Raw genomic sequence first — 20,588 nt, 5'->3', positions numbered from 1 at the left:
GTCTTTACATAAACAAATTTGTGGGTGGTGTACTGATATGAGCAGATACTGTGTGTGATGCAACTGTTGCAAATAATCTGTGGCAATAAGATAGAAAAATCTAGATCTGTGCTTTTTAAAACATTAGTTTCTAAATAATTTAATAATAATTATAATTATTTTATTATATTTTTGCTGCAGAACGCTTCTAACTAGTCATTATATTTCTTATATTTAAAATGCAGTCATAATAGTTATAAGCTGAATTCACTGGTCATTTTAATTAAATGGGTTTTATCTGAAGCTAAATAAACAGTTTATAAAATAATGAATAAATTAGTATAAATAATGACAACTAGGATCTAATAACATTTTTTAATTAAAATAGGAAAAGTGCTCGTTAGATATTCTAAATTCAGGAATAAAAAGTTCCAATTACTTTAATAAATAAATAAATAAATAAATAAATAAGATTGTATGTAACTGCCAAATATCATAATAATAATATTATATTAATATTTTATTATATAATCAATATTATAATAAAATAAATATGAGAAATATGAGATCAATCATTTATGTGATTATGCCTGCAAAAAAGCTTGAAAATCCATGATATAGGTACAACAACAACAACAATATCATCAAGAGAATCAAGAAAATGATCAGACCTCAAATTAATTATTAATTCTGCATTAATTAATTTCAAGCTCATTTGGTGTCACTTCCCAAAACAGACCACTAAATGGCGCCTCCCCACTCCATGCATCATGAGATCTCGCGATATTTCTCCAGTTTTCTCGCGCTGACTTTATTTCTCGCGAGAACACCTCGTTTCCTCCTCTTTTACTCCCTGCGTTCCAACATGGCAGTCGGCAAGAATAAGAGGCTGACCAAAGGCGGCAAAAAAGGGGCCAAGAAGAAGATGTAAGTTAAAAATTCACCCCCTGGGCTGTTTAAGACACTTTAATAAAGATGGTGAATAAGTTTTTGTAATAAAATGTGTATGGATGAGTTTGATAATCGGCGGATTGTGTTAGCGGGGCCCGGCTTTACCACAGTTCACGACTTAGCTGGCTAACTAGCTAGCTGCTTGTGTAGATATTTTCTCCATTTTTAAAGGTGTATATGTAAATTCCTGGTTGTTCAGTTTTAAATTTTAATGTTTGTGAGTTAGTGAAGTGTCGTTGGAAGTGATAAGGTTAAACAAGTTATCTGTAAGTCAACGTTAGCACGTTTAAATGCTAAGTAGGGATCCTATAAACCTCATTGACTTCCATTAGGCTGGAAAATAACCTTCATTATAGGTTCTGTTTAAGGAAATAAACTCTAATTGGTCTAAAGGCTGAAGATTAAAAGTGTGCAAGAAGAGACATAGAACATGTTCAGGTTATCTCTTGATAGTTACTGCATGTTGTTATTTGGGGTCAATCATTTTAATGAATAGAAACTTTAATTTTTACTTTTATTCACTCCAATTTGTTTAGTTATCCATGTGAAAGTGGTGATTTGAAAAGCTGAAAAGTATAAAGGTCTTAACCAGAATAAGGAACAACTTTATTTTGCTTAAGAGAGCTTTATCAGAATGTGTGATTGTTCGCTTTGTTAGATAAAATTTATGTTAAGTTAAATAATAATATGGTGATTTTATGTTCTCTACTTTCCAGTCATGTTTATTATACACTAAAAATGTGCCATCTGGATTATTTAAACTTACCAAAACTTGTAATGTTCAGATGAATGCATGTGTATGTTGCACTAGATTAGATGGTGCAATAACACGAGCATCATGTGTACATGAAAACTGCACACTTTGTCCAGACGAGGTGCCGGAGCTTGTTACGATTCCTGAGAACCGCACAAAAAGGCACAGAGTTATTCCCCATCCAGTGCTTTGGTCCGGGGAAAGACTGTTAGATTTAGAAAGCTGAGAAACGAGTAAATCTTGAATTGTCTCCTTTCTTTTCCAGCGTCGATCCTTTCTCCAAGAAGGACTGGTACGATGTTAAAGCCCCGGCCATGTTCAACATCCGCAACCTGGGCAAGACTCTGGTCACCAGGACTCAGGGAACCAGTGAGTGATGCTGAAATGACTTTCAAATATATAGAGATATTTTAGCTCTACCTGTGGGATTGAAGAGTTTTATAGTTTGACAATTCATACATTTCGTACATCACTATATTCAGTGTTTTCATGAACACATCAAAACAGCCTCTCAAGCCCTATTCGGTTTGGATTAGTTAACCAGAGGGATGTCTGTAAATACTTTTTCTTTACACATCTCCGTCTTCTCAGTGATGAAACTCTGGCATCTGTACTGCGATAAAATGAGCTCAGAGGGAGTGAGATTTGTTTCTGCGCTGGTTGTATTTCCTACAAACTGGGATGTTTGCTTCATGCGGTCATGTGATCACGCTCCGTTCACAGCACAGTGGTCGTAGAGATGCTGGCTGTTATTTCAGTTTGGGGGCGAACCAAGATTACAGCAACGACTTTAAAAGAAGAAAAACACAATAAAATGATCTTAGTCATTTTTTGTTTTGGGATTCAGGAAGTGTTTAATATTTGGGGAAAGGTCACTGGTACGGACGCTGCGAGAGTGAATACGCAAGTAGCAGCAGTCAAACATCTGTTTTTCCATCTGTGTAGAAAATCACGGACATGTATCTGGACTGAACTGATCAGACGAGTGCCGAGTTTGGCGAAAAACAGTAGATGTGTAATTTCCTTAGAGGAGGACAGAGAACACCACTGACAGGGCCGATCTAGATGGAAATAAAAATCACAGTAGCACCTGAAAAATAGGAAATTACCCCTCGTTCAGGTCAGAGTCCATACTTTAAATTTGCAGAGAATCTCACAATTCTGTTCAAGTCTGAAAAACACAGCAGGCAGAACAGCTCCTGTTTAGAAATGTAGTAAATTTGACACTACATTATCATAAACTAGGGTTAGTATATCAGTACTGCGATATCAGTACGTACCTTGTTGGATTAAGAGAGTTTTACCTTAAAAGGTTAGCTTTTTCCCGATCATGAATGTTAGGAATGAGTGATGACGGTAAGTTTTGGTCCCAGATGAAGAGCAGTGATTACTCTTATGAGATCTACTGACATTCCCACAACTGAACAGATCCTCCATACAGAGGAAGCTCCTGACTTTTGAGTGACGTGCTGGTCTTTGTTTTAGGGATCGCCTCTGACGGTCTGAAGGGCCGTGTGTTCGAGGTGAGTCTCGCTGACCTGCAGAATGACGAGGTCGCCTTCCGCAAGTTCAAGCTCATCACCGAGGACGTCCAGGGCAAGAACTGCCTGACCAACTTCCACGGCATGGACCTGACCCGCGACAAGATGTGCTCCATGGTCAAGAAGTGGCAGGTAGGGACTAGGGGGCGGATATTTGTGGCAAAATCACTATTCAGACGTTCACACTGGCGCTCGTATGCACGCAGAATGACATTTATCTGCTGTACTGGACGTGCAGTGACGTTTACACTCTCGCTGTTCCACATTTAAACCTCATTTTTACATCATTGTGAAGCTGTTAAGCTTTTACAGAGTTAAAGAGTTAAGCTTAACTAGTGAAAGACAGTTAACTTCCAGTACCAAGACAGTTAGAAATGCTTCATTAGCAAGACTTTGTTTAAAACATTTTTTAAAAAGAGCTGATATTTAAGGAATGTGTATATATACCATATACATGTAATTAGGCCGTTACCACATTAAAGCTGTTTAGTTTCCAATAACAGCAAGACCCAGTGCGTGTTATTCAGTATATACCACAGCAGTTTGCCCCGACTAAGAAATTTTTCTAGGAGAATTACACACTGTACTTTTCATCCGTTTATTGTAACAGTTCATGTTAAAAGCTTGCCAGGTTTCCAATAAAGTTGTAACGTTTCAAATTGATGACTTTACAGTTTAAGAAAACCTGGTTACAGCTTTACCTCTGATTGATACAAACTGCTAATACTGGAGACCTCTTTTATTTGGGGGGGAAAAGAAAAAAAAAAGTTAAATAAACCTTCTGACCCATCAGATTTCAGGATTCTACAGCACTAAAAGCAAAATAGTGTTATTATTGTGAGTATAGTATAATATAAAGGGCAGTCTTAGGATTATGGAAGTAGGAATACGAGCTGCTGGAAACCATTAAAGTAGAGTATCATGCGCACACGCGCGCACACACACACACACCCCCCAATGCCTAGAATAATTTTTATTCAGCTATTTTCCAATATAAACAGCAACGTCAGTATGTCACAAGGTGAAAAGCATGCTGAAATGTTGTAGCTTTTTCGAAAAGGTTTCGCTGAATGTCAGGATGTACTTCACGCTGCCATGGTGCTAAATAAAACATAGAACATAAACTACAGAGAAGGGAAAAGGAAAAATAAATCTCCTGCGACTCGTTCACCATGCTGCTTGTGTTTAACGTTCCTGCGCAGACGATGATCGAGGCCCATGTGGACGTGAAGACCACGGACGGTTACCTGCTGCGCCTGTTCTGCGTGGGCTTCACCAAGAAACGCTCCAATCAGATCCGCAAGACGTCGTACGCCCAGCACCAGCAGGTCCGCCAGATCCGCAAGAAGATGATGGAGATCATGACCCGCGAGGTTCAGACCAACGATCTCAAGGAGGTGGTGAACAAACTGTAAGCACCCTCGCTTTTTCATTTCCTGTGTTGGATGTTCTGTAGCGTAAATTTATAATTTTAACCCATAAAATCTGTGCAGTGTTACATTAATCGTCCATGTTGAGTGTGGAATTAATTCGCTAATATTTTCTCGTACAATATATTGGTCGTCTGATCAGAAACCAGTTTATGTTGAGCATCTACAGTGTATGATTTTATATAATAAATAAATAGTTTTACTGTGATTGTCATTGTCTTTCAGATGCTGCTGTATCTGTGGTAATGTTTCATGTTGGTGAGTTTGTGTGAATTCTGGATTTTGCTGATGGTTTATTTGTGTGTTTTACAGGATCCCTGACAGTGTGGGGAAGGACATTGAGAAAGCCTGCCAGTCCATCTACCCACTGCACGACGTCTACGTCAGGAAGGTCAAGATGCTCAAGAAGCCCAAGTTTGAGCGTGAGTTTGGGTTTTGAAATTATTCCTCTGGCCTCGTCCCAATTCACACACTAATACATGCTTAACTACAGAACCCATGCTGGCAGATAAATTATTATTTTACATACAATTTGGCCATGGCTTGAGTTCTTTCAGCTAGATTTTGGTATCGTGGTGTGTTCCAGTTTATGGATCTGGCCTTGTTGATCTTTTAGAAGGCTCCTGTATTAAGGTTGACTTTGTGTGTGTTTCAGTGGGGAAGCTGATGGAGCTGCACGGTGAAGGTGGAAGCAGCAGCTCTGCTAAACCAGCGGAGGGCGACACCGGGGCAAAGGTGGAGAGAGCGGACGGATACGAGCCCCCCGTCCAGGAGTCTGTGTAAAACTCTCACGCTCATAGACATGGCCAATAAAGTTTGGAAAATCAGCAAGAGTGTGGTGTTGCTTTATTTCTTTTTGTGTGTGCGTCAGGAGTGCTGTGAAATTATCGCAATCCATCGACAATCTTAAAGGCTGTTTTTAAAGCGCATGTTGCTTTCACAGCATTTTAATAATATCTGTAATACATATTTAGGTGTAGAGTTGGAGATTTTGTTTGAAATAGATTGAATGTAAACTGCTTTCTTCCTCAGATTGGGCCTCTTTCAATCATTGAGTAAAGTTGTGTGTAAATGTTTGCGTGAGCTAAACTTTTACAAAAGTTTCATGCTGATTTTCTTCGTATTTATGTGTCTGTTGGTAAATTACCATGCCAACAAAACAATATAAAAGGCCAAGAGTGGAAAGCACAAAATGGCTACTAAATAATCAAAAAAAAAAATTCTGTGAGGTAGAAGGTGAAGTACTTTTATTATAAGAGGCTGAAAAATATTTAGATGAGTGTCCAGTGGAGTCATAGCACCTGAAAAGGCAAAATATGGAGAGAAATTACAGAGGTGAATTCAGTGTCATTACTGCTAATCAAGAAGTTCTCTGCTACCAGGGTAGAACAAACCATGACAAGGCTCTTAAAAATTGACCAGATGCTGCACTAACAGAACCGGTGTTAGATTTAATTTGTGTATGTTTATAATAAGTGATTTGAATTTAACAGCATAATCTGTGTATAAATCCAGTAACTCGTCGTATATTATAAGATCTGAAGCCGATAAATCAAGGCTTCTGTTAGTGTTCTTGTGAGTAAATTTATATGCAGCTTTTTCATGAATACCAGTTTTTTGTGTAAATGATTTTTGCCAAGATGCATTCATCTCCAGCTTAATAATGAGGCCCGTAGTCACTCTTCTGTCTGTAGTCTGTATTATGGCAGTTCACATTTTCCTTTCCTTGTTTTTTTTTTATAAAAAGGAGGACATCCAATATAAACATTGCATTTATTAATGAATGACTTACAAGAACCTTCCATGTTTTTTTTTTTTTTTGCTTGTGGAGGCAAAATGGTGGATTATACAATATATAACAGGGTTATACTACACACTGGATCAAAGTCCAGGCGTGAATACTGTAAAGACGAACACAGTTACTGTCATTCAGTGGAAGTTTTTTCTATTTAAACCCAAATTCTCAAATCCAAAAAGCACAGATCATTCAGTAAATGAAATCAGGTATATAAATGTCACCCCCACACTACACAGGAACACAGTTCAGTTTCACCAGAAGAAGGGTCCAGAAGTTCATGCACATAACAATTTCAAATAAAATTCATCTTTATACACGGCACCAGGGTGTGTACGAAAGCCCACGTTGCTTGTGTTTGGTCATCCATGCTTTTTCCCCCGGCTGCTCCACCGGTTAGCGGTGTGAGTATCCACCTTGACAGAAAACAAAGCAGGGTCAGTAAATGAGTTTTCAGTCCATCTGAATAATCCTAATGTAAGGTGGAGCTCTTTAAACAGTTAATCGTGTGCCTGTGTGTGAGTGGAAGTGTTGATCTCTCTCTGGCTAACTGCAGCGTGTAAATGAGGTCTCAGTGTCTCTGCATTTATCTGGAATAACAGTAATGAAATAGTTGAAGTTGAGCTGAAGTCTGATCTTCATCACCTACAGCTAATGAGGAGAGGCTGATCATGTGGATCAGGACTAACAGACTATTAGACTCACAGTGGAACTGCACTGGTGTAAACGTTACACTTAAGATTTGTGGCTAATGAACAAACATTGACGTTTATTGGACAAACTATCGGACACGTCTACAGTTAAACCTGCACTATTCATTTCATGTCTGTCCATCCATCTTTCTACATTTTCTGCCTGTCTGCCCATCTATGTATTCTATCTGTCTGTCTGTTTCTCTAGCTCTCCATCTGTGGTATCTGTCTATCCATCTGTCTTTCTGTCTGTCTCTCCATCTATCTAAAGTGTTTATCCATCCATTGTTCTGTTTGTCTCTCCATCTGTCTTTCTGTCTCTCCATCTTTCTGAAGGATTTATCCACCGTCTTACTATCTGCCTCTCCATCTGTCTAAACTGTTTATCCTTCCATCTGTCTTTCTGTCTGTCTCTGCATCTCTAGAGTGTTTATCCATCCATCTGTATTTCTGTCTCACCATCTATCTACAGTTTCCGTCTATCCATCTGCCTGTGTGTCTCTTCATCTCTTTCTCGCCATCTGTCTATTCTGTCTGTATGTTTGTCTATCTATCCATGTGTCTGTCTGTCTCTCCATCTATCTAGTGTCTAGCCATCAATGTCTGTCAGTCTGTCTGTCTGCATCTCTTAACAGTTTCTGTCTCTCTGCATCCATCTACATTTTCTGTTTTTCTGTCTGTCTCACTGTCTATCTAAACTTTGTATGTCTCTCCATCTATCTACAGCATCTGTCTTTCTGTCTGCCTGTCTGTCTATCCATGATCCACAGTGGCTATCTTTCTGTCTGTCTCTCCATCTATCTGCCCCATCTCTCTGTCTTTCCATCTGTCTGTCTGTCTTCATCTATTAATACTTTGTCTCTCCATCCTTCCGTATATATATATAGTGTCTGACTCTATTACCCCATATTTTCTTCCAGACTGTACCCCCTCCTGTACACCAGAAGATGGCAGGAGTGTAATGTTGTGTAGACAGTTGTGTGTGTGGTATAGTGTGTACCTGTGTGTGTCTGTGTGAAGGACGTAGGGAATAACCCCTCTCTGCCATTCAGTCTTCCATGACTCCATTCTTCATCAATGTGTTCTATCACTTCGATCACGTCACCTCTAAGGAACGACAGATCACCATCTGTCTGCGCCGTGAAGTCATACAGAGCCTTGACATACTCCACTCCACATGCCTACACATACACACGCACACACACACACACACACACACATATATATATATATATATATATATATATATATATATATATATATATATGTATATATGTATATATATGTATATATAAATATATAAAACAGGTGTGTGAGTGTTAAAACCATTAGTTACGACCAACAACAACAATAATAATAATAATAATAATAATAATAATAATAATACACACCTGATTATGTGTTGAAGCAGGAGTTTGCATGTTGTTTGAGGCAGCCATCCCTAAAAATCATTTTAATTTATTAGAAATTCATTTAGAATGTATAATTTATTCATAATACAGTAATATATAAAGTATAAGTACGGATTAAAACACTTTTTTGACAAAGCGCTAACACTGGAGACTCCTTCAATAAATGTTAAATAAACGTCTCCTCACTGGAAACCTCACCATATCAATGATTATACGTTAGATTTTTTTAGAGTATGTGGAGTGTACGTTATACAAGTCCCTGTGAATGAGCTGTTACTGTAGAAACGATAACGTATTAGAACGAATGCATTAATATAAACCTGTGATTTGGAGCTGCACCACTGTCAGAGCTGCTGTTATAGAATATTAATCAACACCTCCTGACCAATCACAGTCCTGAACTGAGCAGCGCTGTGGTATGAATAATAAAAACTGTATAGAACAGGATAAAAAGTGTTCGTACCAGGCAGAGGAACCCTGATCTGGTTCTTTGCAGGTGAAGGTGGAAGATCCTCCATCACTTCCACAAAGTTGAGGGGGAAAATTCCAACATGGCCGCCGATCTCGCCTCGAGCCCACTCCTCTCCCATGTACTCCAGGAGTCGGATCACTTGGCCTTCAGTAAATGAGAGCTCATCGCCGTGCTCGCCCTCAAAGTCAAACCTCGCCACACACCGTGGGCCACTACACACACACACACACACACACAGTCACTGAGGTCCAGTTCAAAGATGTTTAGCTGCTAGATGGCACCCTGACGCAAGCCGTCACTTGCTACTTGATGAATTAAAACTTTCCAGAAAATAAGTTTTCTACCACTTTACTGGGGGCCAGTGTCACATGACCTTGCTCTGCAGCAGCCATTTTGATTTATTTTCTAAGGATAACTGAAGGCATCCTTCCAAATTAAAAGCATATGGTGACAAAAACAGCTAAAAACAGATGTCTTACCTGACTCTCTGAAGTGTAGAAGGCGCAGGCGCAGGCGTAGGTGCAGGCACAGGCGCAGGCGCAGGAATATGTGGAGCTGCAGGCTGCCCAGGCTGTTTATAAACAAAGATCATTAATCATTAATGAATTTATCGTCCCAGCCTTTCCCAGAATGCTTTTCTGCTTCAACTCTTACCAGAGTTTTGACGTAGTTGATGGGGAAGAAACCTGTGATCCCTCTGGATGTTCCCAAATACCATTCGCCGTCTAACTGCTCTACGTTATTAATGATGTCTCCAGCCTTCAGCCCGAGTTCTCCAGGACCCTCTGAGTGAAATGAGACACTTTAGCTTTTAGTGATGAAGAACATGATGAAGAACATTCTCGACTCAGTCCTGACAGACGCCTCTGCGGGCCTGCGTGGGCTTTCTGTTACAAACAGTTTGCTCTCTCTATTTCTGCTCAGATGTTTAAACTGATTAAGTTCCACGCTATCTGCATGAGATACATTTATTAAAAAAATATGTATTTGAGATTCACCTGGAGTGAAGTCATAAAGTGCTTGAACCTGCAGAGTGCCGTTTTCCACTGAATTGGTGAACGCCTGACGTGAAGTGCTCTCCTGCAGAGAAAAGAGCGTTCTTTACTCTCATTAAACACTTCAGTTTCATTTAAAAAAAAAAAGAAGTTAAATCTGTTTCGATTATGTCTGTAATCGTTATGTATTTGACTGAGTTCTAAGATTTTTCCATCCTCTACAAAACAAACCTTTTGTTCTCATGAGAATATATAGTAATATTTTCTCTTAAAGGGCAGCTCGTAAAGAATATTTGAAAGCTATATCTGAGAAGTCAATCCGTTGAGATAAATGACCCCAAGTATGGGGCACAAAATTGGCATCTCTAACCTTCAAGACAACATCCACAAGCACAAACGTAAGACTAATGATCTGCAAGGAAATGCTCTGAATGGAGGAGGACAAGATCTTCTACAAGCTTGTTCAACTTTTCAGTGCTAGTATTCTTTTCAGAGGAAGCTTCATCAAATATGAATTGTAGGGGTGCCAGTAAATTTCTTTCGGGGGGAAAAAAGACATTATCTAAATATTGTGTTAAAATACAATTATATACTAACCCAATATGTTTACGCTTTATTCAGTTTTATATAGTTTTTTTGTGCTTATTTATATGAAAGGTGCCAATAATTCTGGAATTGACTGTATACTATTTATTTTATCATTCTCATCAGTTTTGGTATTCATTATTATTATTATTATTATTATTATTATTATTATTATTATTATTATTGTTATTATTATTATTACATTTTTATATAACTGTTTATTGTATGATGTGGCTATATAAGAATAAAACTGTTATCATTATTAAACACTGAGATTAATCCAGTGATTTATTCGGTTTTGTTTAATGATATTGGTTACCTTGCGCACTGGATCGGCATCACGATAAGAGTAGTTCGATAGCGGTGTGATGATCTTCATATAAGATTTCTGCACGGTTCCTTTCGCATTTCCTACTTGGCACTCGAACGTTTGGCTGTCTGTTTGGTTTAGCAGAACCAGCACTTCGTTTTTCTACAGACGAAAAGACGAAGAGAGAGAGAGTTCATAATGCTCAGAATGCTGCTGAGACAAGAACAAGACTGCAGGAAGTTCTATATTACAGTAACATTGCTATAAATGCTAAAGAGATGTCCAAGGAATCACGTGAGACATGTTTAGCTAACATAGCTAATGTTATGGAAGCGGCCATCTTGGACAATTTGGGTTCTTTCCCCTTAGCTCCGCTTCCTGTAGATTAAAGATGGAGTTGTAGCTTCAAAACTGAAGCAAGCCTATTAATATTATTAACAATATATTGATGGAAATGTTTTTTTGATGACTTTGACTTCCATGGCTTTTGGATATGGAATAACTGGGACATGGTGTGCATATCATTTTTCACCCAATTGTTACTCTAATGAGTTTTTTTTCTGCTTGTACCTGAAAGGAGAGCTCTCCAGTGTGCATGCCGTTGTAGTCGTACTCAGCGATGCCGTGAGGGATTTCCAGCTACATGAACACACAGAGGAAAAAAGGAGTGAAGGAGTGAGCTATAGGGAGCTAGTGCATACTTAAAGCATATTTATTAGGATTATTCCAGGAATTGTGTTGGTACGATAGACAGAGGTGAAAACGCAGATTGGGAGCGAAAGAGCAGGTTAATCTGTGAGTATCTAGACATGAAAACGCAGTGGAGAATAATTCAATTCAAAAGAAAATTCAGTTCTAAGTAGCGACTATGTAAGGAAGTCAACACTCAGGAGCACGCTGTTATAGGAAAATAATCAACGAGAGGGTGGTGTGATGTGGCCTGACGTGAAGCAGATTTACTCTTACCACCCTGAAGTTGATTATTATTCAATAATGTCTTGAAGTGTTTTATTCTGCTTATACCACAGCAATTTGCCAAGGATTACATTTTTCTACTTATAAAGAATGACTCATACTTTTTATCCATTTATGTTGTGGACCATCCAGAAAACGAGTAAGGCTTAAATTATGTGAGCGTCCGGCGTACACATCCCTATGAATGAGCTGTTGCTATGGAAACACACTCAATAATATACAGTAAACCTGTGATTTGCAGCTACACTACTGTCAGAGCTGCTATTATGGAAAATTAATCAACACCTTCTGACCAATCAGTTGTTGTGATTATTATTGTTTCTCACTGTGTATTTGTTGTAGAGGCGATGTCCAGGATTAGGTCTCGGAGGAAGCACAGGCGTTTTCTTCGATAAATTATGCCTCACTTTGGTGGAGTGTTGTGACTGTAGCGTGGAGTTACGCACGATGCTGTCTCTCCGGGGTGGAGGAGGACGTCCCGGGGCAGGTTTAGCAGGAGGGGGGCGACGGGGTGGCGTTTTACCCCCAACAGGGCTGATACAGATGGAGGTCAGAAACATGTTTATTTACTCAACATGTACAATTAGTGATACACAGCAAGGGAAACGTATGCTGGTTAATAACATACACACCGAGGCAGAACCGGATCACACACGCTACTGAACGAGTCCTGAATCAGACAGAACCAAAGAAACACTCAGGTTAGTCCATGTAGTACAATACAATCCCAAATCACTTCCTATAGTGTGGATTTTATACACTCTGTACTGAGAAAGAGAGCTGAGAGCACTACATAGTGCACTACGCAGGGTGTAGAAGCCGTAATGGGAGAGGATCTTTATATACAGTATACAGGAACCGGTACCTTGCATCTGAGGGAGGATGAAAGGCCTCCTATAGATCTCTGAACAGGAAATGCAGGAGGGAAACAATCAGACACTTCCTGTTCCTCTGAAGAACAAGTTAAAATTGTAACACGTTAGTACACACTCTAATAGTTACGACATTATTACACCATATTTACACTAATGCTACATATGCTTAGCTAGTTAACGTTGTAGTTAGCTAACGTTGTAATATAAGTAACCTTAACATGCTAGCTAAATTTTTTATTTTCTTTCTCAGTACTTTTTTTTCTACCAGCTAGCTACAATTATCCTGATTCCCACGTTCGAGGTAATCTGAATGTGCAATATAATTGGCTGATGTTCTTGAGAACACTAACCACACACGATTCTAGCATGCAGTCAGGTTAGGTAATGGTGTGCGGTACTAACGGTACTAATGGTACTAGTGGTACTAATGGTACTAGTGGTACTAGCGGTACTAATGGTACTAGTGGTACTAATGGTACTAATGGTACTAGTGGTACTAATGGTACTAGTGGTACTAGCGGTACTAATGGTACTAGCGGTACTAATGGTACTAGTGGTACTAACGGTACTAATGGTACTAGTGGTACTAGCGGTACTAATGGTACTAGCGGTACTAATGGTACTAGTGGTACTAACGGTACTAATGGTACTAGTGGTACTAATGGTACTAATGGTACTAGTGGTACTAATGGTACTAGTGGTACTAGCGGTACTAATGGTACTAATGGTACTAGTGGTACTAATGGTACTAATGGTACTAACGGTACTAGTGGTACTAATGGTACTAACGTCTGCTGGGAACTCGGATGATGGTCGGTTTCCGACTCACTGCGTCGGTGAAAGTGGCAGCCTGGGCCAGGTTAGAGGGAACGTGACCTGCAGAGAACAGAAGCAGATTCCAGAAACAGGACAAGACAAGAGTTAAACAGTTTACAGTCTCACTTTCCTTTCAGCCAGTAAGAGTAGTCTTCTGTACTGGATGTACATTACTGTCCTTTCTTTCTTTCTTTCTTTCACCAATTTCTTTCTCTGATTATTTCATTCACCTTTCTTTTCTTTGTCTGTCTTTCTTTCTTTTGTGATTTCTTTTTTCTTTATCCAACCACACATTGTTTTTCTTTCTTTCTTTCTTTCTTTCTTTCACTGATTATTTCATTCATCTTTCTTTCTTACTTTCTCCCTCCCCTTTCTTTCTCTTCCTTTCTTCATCCATATTTCTTTCTTTTGTGATTTCTTCTTCCTTTATCCAACCACACATTTTTTTCTTTTTCTTTCTTTCTTTCTTTCTTTCTTTCCACCTCCCCTTAATTTTTTCTATTTCCCCCTTTCATACTTTCTTTTTCTTTCTTTCTTTCATCCATCCAAGCATGCATCCATCCATCCAGCTTTTTTCTTCTTTTTTTTTTTGTTTCTTTCATTTGCTTTTTCTATAATTACTGAATACATCTTTCTTTCTTTCTTTCTTTCTTTCAACCTACACTTTATTTTTTCTATTTTCATTCCTTTCATACTTTCTTCTTTCTTTTTTTTGCTTTCTTCCTTCTTTATTTAATCCATCATCTAGTGTTTTTCTGTTTTTTTTTTTTTGTTTCTTTCATTGGAGTTTTTCTTTCATTCTTTCTATCTTTCTTTCTTTAATTTTATATTTCACCCATCCCTCTATCTTTTCTGTTTTTTGTTCTTTTCTTTCATTTGCTTTTCTATTATTACTCAATATACCCTTTTCCTTCTATCTATCTATCTATCTATCTATCTATTCTTTATTTTTTCTATTTCCCCCTTTCATATTTCCTTTTTGCTTTATTTCATCCATTCATCCAGCTTTTTTCTGGTTTTTTTGTTTCTTTCATTTGCTTTTTCTCTTATTACCAATACACCTTCCTTCCTTCCGTCCTTCCTTCCTTGCTTCCTTCCTTCCTTTCTAACTTCCTTCCTTCCCTGCTTCCCTGCTTGCTTGCAGTGTGTGTGTCTTTTCTGTGCAGCAGGATGAAAAGGTGACTTACTAACAGGAGCATCCACGTATTCGTTCTCCTTGGTGCTGCAGTGATTGATGACTGAATGTACTGCGCGTGGAGAAAACGGAGAAGTGTTGAAAACAGCATCCTCGTCCTGGGAGTTTAGAGTTCTACCTCTCCGCAGCGAGGGTCGAGACGGGAGCTGAGGAGGAGGTTTAATCAGAGGTTGGGCTTTAAACTGATCGCTAGAGTTCAACGAGAGTTTTCTAGGTATCTGTGGTCTCTGGGCTGGAGATGGAGGCACTGGAGTGCTGTTTGTTCTAATAACCTCCTCATAGTTATTATCTGGCCAGGTCTGTGTGTTTGTTTCTTCTTCTGTGGTGCTGCTGATGAAGGCTCGCTGGGTCATGGAGGGTTTCGGCGCCAAGGCTGGCCGTGTCGTGTTTCGGGGTCGTGGCGTCGGGATGCTGATCTCATCAGTGCTAATCTGTTTCTCAAATTCCTGGATCTTAGAGCGGATGTTGCGCTCACCGTGAAGGGCAGCCATGTTCTCAATCAGGTCCTCTTCGTTCTAAGTCAAAAGTAGTAAAAACCTCCAACAGTTCTGTTAATTTCCCTGATGATGCAGGTGGGTCATTTTCTTTCAAGGTCACAAGGTCACTAGCATCGTCTTCCAGCAGAGTAACACGCGTTTGACCTTTGACCTCGTTGGTGATTCTCTGTTTGGACTGAGAGTGAGGACGGGGCACAGGGCGGGGTCTTGGAAACAGCGCAGAAGTCTCTGATTGGACAGAAAGAATCTGAGCACTGATGAAGAGACCAGGACTGATGATGATTGGTCACTACTTAGCTGAGGTGGATCGTGATTGGCTGCTTGGTGTTGATCTGTGGATCTAACTGTGATTTCGTGAGATAGTGACGTCCTCTGTGGCAACTCTGTAAGAATTAAATAAATATTAATATAATCATTTATTAATCTAAGTCTAAAAACAGTGTGAGAATAAATAAACACTGTGTGTTAAGAGCATATGTTTTGAATAAAATATACAACACTACACTCAGGAGATTCAGACAGGTTTTTATGGCTAAGGATAGCAACTGACCAAAATACTAGCAGATCATCCTAATGCTAGCTGCTAATCCTAATGCTAGCTGCTAATCATAAATGCTGGAACTAATAATTTGCAAATGCTAACATCTAATTAAACTGAAGGATTGAATAATGGATTGTTGACTGAACAGGTCAGCTGAAAAGAACGTTGGCATTATTTAATAAAATCAAAACAGCATGAAGCTAATTGCTCCATAATTCACCCTTGATTTATTACTAGCAAATCATTCCTAACTCTTACAGAAGCTCTTGAAACAGATTTCCTCACACACCTAAACAATTTCACTTCATTAAGTTATTTAAAATGAATTATATGGTTTATATAAAATCAGCTATTGACCGAGACACCTTTCAGCTAACTGTCTAACTAACCTATTGTCCCTACATACACTAGCAGCTAATCAAACAGTAGCAACAAATAGAAAATGACAAAAGCTAACACTAGCAGCTAAACACAGCAAAGAATTTGATTTGTACATTTTAAATATGAATTCTTGAATAATAAGGAACAGCTGGGGAGAAAGTTGCTTGTTTTTTGTGTCAGAACAAAAACAATTCTTTGTATTGCGCTCAGATTTTATGCTAATTGCTTCCTAAAAAGCCTTTACTGATGGCTAGCAACATTAGCGTTCTTGGTTCCTTTAGCAGTTACTGGGATATATGAGGACTTTTATCTTTGTTTTATCTTTATTTTTAAACTTCACCATACCTCCAGATTTGCTACGTTCTGACGTGTGTGTTTTTTCTTCCTCAGTTTGTGTAGCAACGGAGCTGTTGTGTGATAGTTGAGAAGAGGCCGTAGAGGTTGTGATCTTTTCCTGGGTATTTTCTTCAATCACCTGGTCAGAAGATGGCGGCAGCTGAAGTAGGAAAGAGAGAAGATGAACACGCACACATGCAAGTGTCACACCAAGTAAAAATGCTCATCCTATACACAAAGCATGTAGTAAAACCTGTCTGGGCTAATTAACTATGTAACAGGAAATTCTTATCATTTCTGAGTTTTCTGTAAGGAGATGTTTATTTATGGAAGGAGTCTCCAGTGTCAGCGCTTTGTAGCACTCAGAGTTAAAGCTGTAAATTTAAGTTTCTAGTATTTTTTTGTCTTTTTATTGTCTTATTAACTTCAAAAGAGTGAAAAAAGAGAGGCTGGTGAGGGAACAACTGTTTATAGCTGCTATAACATAAGTGAGAACAGGAGCTAACTCATTTCTTGTACATTCCACATGAACATTACATGTAACTATATATGGATAAAAAATTGTTAGCATTGGCAAATTGCGATGGTGTAAGAGAAATACTGGAAAATAATCTCTAACATAACATGTAACATATAGCAAGTTAAAAATGAAGAGATAAAAATTGAAGAATAAAAATAACAGATCTATGCTACATTATACTGTAATAACAGCATATTTACATGTTTACTTTCACACTACCGGCTCTGATGGGTTAACTCCTCCATCCCAGAGTGTCAGTGCAGAAGCTGGATGAGCCGGAAATCTCCGTTCTAACCAGGAAATGGCCGACAGCAGTTCTGCAAATTCAGTGGTTCTCTCTGGATGCCTGAATAAAAACAACGAAAAAAAAAATTAACCTAACCTAACCAGGGAAACTGGTTTTATCCAAGTCTTTTGTAGGCTAAAACATTTGTCAGCTGAGTAAAATGCTACATGCAAAATGCAAAGTAACACAATTATAAATCTCAACCATAGCAAGGTACATGTAGCAAGGTGTACTGTTTCGCTCTGGCATCGTCGTACAGTACGTGTGATGTCGCTGATGCTAGAACAACAACGTTAATCTTTATATCATCATTACTGTACTAGCTTGAGACTAGCTTTATCATTTATAAAGAAAACACTTATGTTATATGTGTATTATTCAAAATGTAGTACTTCTTAATGACACAAATTGGGAAATTAATCGAAGAGTCACAAATAAATGCAACACAATGATGACATATAACGAAGTCGTTAGGTATGTTTTTACAGAGTAGCTACACAACATACAAACATGACACAACCTCTATAGTTCATAATGGCACTTATTCACAGAAACAAGAGCACCAAAATGACGTACGAACAATTCATGAAACTGCTGTATGACATCAAAATGACCACATGCGTAAATGACGAATCAGTGTCAAGCCTCATGGAAACAAACTAGTCCCTTAGCTATGGGTCATATGCATGTGACACGCCCTAATTTACCCTTGTACACATCTACTTTACATGAAATGCGCCCTGATTTACGCAGATCTTCGGATTGTGAGCCAATAAAATGAAAGCATGTAGCAAGCTACAGTTATCCAAGATCCGAGGAGAGAAGTAAATGGACAGAGGAGAGAAATAGACTGCGGTGAAGTTGATGGTGGTGGGAGTTGATGGTGTAAACACTGTTGCATTAAATGTAAACTAAAACAATAATTAATATCAACAGCTAACATGATTTTAATGGAGGTTTGTCTTCTGAAATTCTGAAATCAAATCAGGTTGACTTTTACAGAATAGACAGTTAAATAGACAGGAAGTGTGCTCTGTTTGTTTTTTTTTTTATTTTTTTTAATAAAGCTGGTTTAGGTCAAAATCATATGTTTCCAGCCTCACCTGGTTATGTGAACTCGAATTATAGCTAGGTTTTGATTCATTTCAGGTCAGATTGAACTAAATTCAGATTTAATCAAAGCTTCATTTATGTACATATAAATATAAGTGAGCTAAGTTTCCATCCTGAACAAATTTATTTATTTTGCTTTTGTGCCCAGTCCAAACCTTTAACCCTTTCATGCATAAATTATTTATATGCATATCCAGATTCTTTAGATGTTCTCTCTTTATTGACTTAAAGATTGCATGATATATGAATTTGATTCTGTCTAAATATTAAATGTTAAAAAGTAAGTGGATTATCCATAAGTTAAAAAAAGCTAAAACAGTATGCCTGAAACAATATAAAATAATATAAACAAACAAACAAAACAAACAAATCTTTTAGTGACCAAAATTTAAAAACATTCAGGTCTAAAATATGTAATTATTTCTGAACACACAAAATTTACACTGTTTCATGATGCAAAAAAAACAAAAAAAAAAACAGCATCAAACAACCAAACAAGAAACTAGTTTGAAATATCTAAAGCATTCAGTGGAGTCTGGCACAAAAAAGTAAAAAAAAAAAAATATATTATTTTATTTTATGTGGAAAGATTGAGAAGGACAAATAGTCTAGAGAGCTACAGATTTTTATGTTAATTTACAGTAATGCTCTCCAGGGATTTGGAGGTGATTTACATCTTATATTTTTCTAAAATACATTGACTGTCCATGGGTGTGGATACTAGGCATGAAAGGGTTAAATCAGTGCAGTGTATGTGGCTGGAACTGGAGGAATAAAAACCAGCAGAATAAGCACAGTTGTCCATTCACTAAATGCTTCTTAATCAGAAGAGATCAGTGTATTGTTTGCTGCCTTATCATGCACACACGTACACACTCATTCCCACACACACACACAGGAATTCTGATGGAATGACGGGAGGCTGATAAACGGCCAGTACTGTACATACACACATATCACACTACGTGCTACAAGGTCTATTCCCTCATTTAGCTCATGAAAGCTTTACCTTGAGTGTGAACGATCTGCTTTATCTCTCTGCAGGTCGTTTTGGCTGTCACGCCATCCTGTGTTACAAGAAAATAGTCACAAAACCAGTTACAGCACCTTACATATGTGGTGCACATCCAGCACACAAGCAAAGAGAAGAAAGTAGGCCACATATCTAACACATAACCCCACAAACATCTTCATTTTCATTTTCACTGTCTTCTGTATGAATGTGGCTAATTGTGGAGGAAGTAATAAGTAAAAATTAATAGGCAATTGAGACTGGTTGAATGAATTAAGCTCATAGTGTAGAAAGAAGATTTATTTTTTAATCAAGACGTATTTGTAATAAGTACTATTTAATTTGCTTCAAATTAAGTCCCCAAGCAAGTAGTTTTCATGTACAAATGAGAAAGGAGAAGCAGGTAATTTGCAAAAGCCTCCCAGGTGAAGCTGAAAGAGTATGCAAAGCTTTATAAATATTGCTAAGAATTATATATATATACATACATACATATATATATATATATATATATATATATATATATATATAGTTTTGATGTTTTTGATCTTTTTTGCATTATTATTCTAAAATAATAGAAAAATCAAGAAACTTTTTTGCTGCTAATGTGTGCATACATATTAATAAGCAGGGTATCCAGGGGTGTGTTTTTGTTTTGTTGTTTTTTTTTTTAACACCAAATTGAGCTAGTTTTGGATTGTGATGGAAAAAGGCAGTCCATTTGGTTGTGTTTTTTTTTGGGCCTGGTATAAATCTAGACAGCAACCACCAAGATCTTACTGTGGCACACAAAGGGAAAGTGTAAGTGTAGATAGTGTACCTCTACATAACAATTTCTATTTTAAAATATGTCGCAAAGATTAGGAGAGGGAAAAGGGAATTATGTTTGTAGCCAGGTGTTGATCAAAAAGGCGTCGATGTTGCAAATTAGACATGCGTGCGCACCATGGTGACATTGTTTTCCATGCAAAAACTGAGAAAAAGAAGAAGAAATGCTGAGACCTGTAATGATTGTGAGTTCAACCCCAAGAAACACTCAAGCACACCTTGCTTCCAAGTCAATTTGGATAAAAGCATCCACAAATTAAATAAAAATCTTTCACAGGAGATTAATCACATGTAGTT

At 38.0% G+C, this 20,588-nt stretch overlaps 2 protein-coding genes and 1 non-coding gene across 7 annotated transcripts in view; 2 read left to right on the top strand and 1 right to left on the bottom strand.

Moving 5' to 3' along the window:
* Nucleotides 1–762: 762 nt before the first annotated feature.
* rps3a (ribosomal protein S3A) lies at nucleotides 763–5,482 on the top strand. The gene is made up of 6 exons (XM_026943120.3): nucleotides 763–906; nucleotides 1,950–2,053; nucleotides 3,170–3,357; nucleotides 4,428–4,636; nucleotides 4,968–5,077; nucleotides 5,311–5,482. The coding sequence occupies exons 1-6, from the start codon at nucleotides 845–847 to the stop codon at nucleotides 5,436–5,438; spliced, it is 801 nt and encodes a 266-aa protein (XP_026798921.1). The 5' UTR covers nucleotides 763–844; the 3' UTR covers nucleotides 5,439–5,482.
* Nucleotides 3,027–3,097, top strand: LOC113544445 (small nucleolar RNA SNORD73). Its single transcript, XR_003404507.1, has one exon. It is a non-coding gene; the product is annotated as a small nucleolar RNA SNORD73 (small nucleolar RNA).
* Nucleotides 5,483–6,409: 927 nt separating the features above from the next.
* sh3d19 (SH3 domain containing 19) overlaps nucleotides 6,410–20,588 on the bottom strand; it is a 16,399-nt gene continuing 2,220 nt past the window's right edge. Inside the window, exons 2-18 of one of the 5 annotated variants that reach the window (XM_026943115.3) lie at nucleotides 19,461–19,518; nucleotides 17,253–17,398; nucleotides 16,542–16,692; nucleotides 14,770–15,657; nucleotides 13,556–13,642; nucleotides 12,757–12,842; nucleotides 12,524–12,561; nucleotides 12,218–12,425; nucleotides 11,487–11,555; nucleotides 10,926–11,078; nucleotides 10,025–10,106; nucleotides 9,681–9,811; nucleotides 9,506–9,597; nucleotides 9,018–9,238; nucleotides 8,534–8,583; nucleotides 8,143–8,323; nucleotides 6,410–6,866 (exon numbers count right to left, since the gene is read on the bottom strand). In XM_026943115.3, coding sequence (XP_026798916.3) covers nucleotides 6,847–6,866; nucleotides 8,143–8,323; nucleotides 8,534–8,583; nucleotides 9,018–9,238; nucleotides 9,506–9,597; nucleotides 9,681–9,811; nucleotides 10,025–10,106; nucleotides 10,926–11,078; nucleotides 11,487–11,555; nucleotides 12,218–12,425; nucleotides 12,524–12,561; nucleotides 12,757–12,842; nucleotides 13,556–13,642; nucleotides 14,770–15,268 — 1,917 coding nt within the window. In that variant the 5' untranslated portion in view covers nucleotides 15,269–15,657; nucleotides 16,542–16,692; nucleotides 17,253–17,398; nucleotides 19,461–19,518 and the 3' untranslated portion in view covers nucleotides 6,410–6,846. The remainder of the gene's footprint in view (nucleotides 6,867–8,142; nucleotides 8,324–8,533; nucleotides 8,584–9,017; nucleotides 9,239–9,505; nucleotides 9,598–9,680; nucleotides 9,812–10,024; nucleotides 10,107–10,925; nucleotides 11,079–11,486; nucleotides 11,556–12,217; nucleotides 12,426–12,523; nucleotides 12,562–12,756; nucleotides 12,843–13,555; nucleotides 13,643–14,769; nucleotides 15,658–16,541; nucleotides 16,693–17,252; nucleotides 17,399–19,460; nucleotides 19,519–20,588) is intronic. The other 4 variants (XM_034301240.2, XM_026943117.3, XM_026943116.3 and 1 more) reach the window with 4 other exon arrangements.

This window comes from Pangasianodon hypophthalmus, chromosome 28 (assembly GCF_027358585.1).
Source record: "Pangasianodon hypophthalmus isolate fPanHyp1 chromosome 28, fPanHyp1.pri, whole genome shotgun sequence".
NCBI classification, from domain to species: Eukaryota; Metazoa; Chordata; class Actinopteri; order Siluriformes; family Pangasiidae; genus Pangasianodon; species Pangasianodon hypophthalmus.
The sequence above is the reverse complement of the archived record's forward strand: the minus strand, read 5'-3'. Positions and strand labels throughout refer to the sequence as shown.

Bases quoted from the DNA above. Each gene is read 5' to 3' on its own strand.
- rps3a (XM_026943120.3), top strand. From the start codon at position 845: ATGGCAGTCGGCAAGAATAAGAGGCTGACCAAAGGCGGCAAAAAAGGG. The intron at 907-1,949 runs GTAAGTTAAAAA...TTTCTTTTCCAG, and splicing joins AAAGGGGCCAAGAAGAAGAT to CGTCGATCCTTTCTCCAAGA. The intron at 5,078-5,310 runs GTGAGTTTGGGT...TGTGTGTTTCAG, and splicing joins CAAGAAGCCCAAGTTTGAGC to TGGGGAAGCTGATGGAGCTG.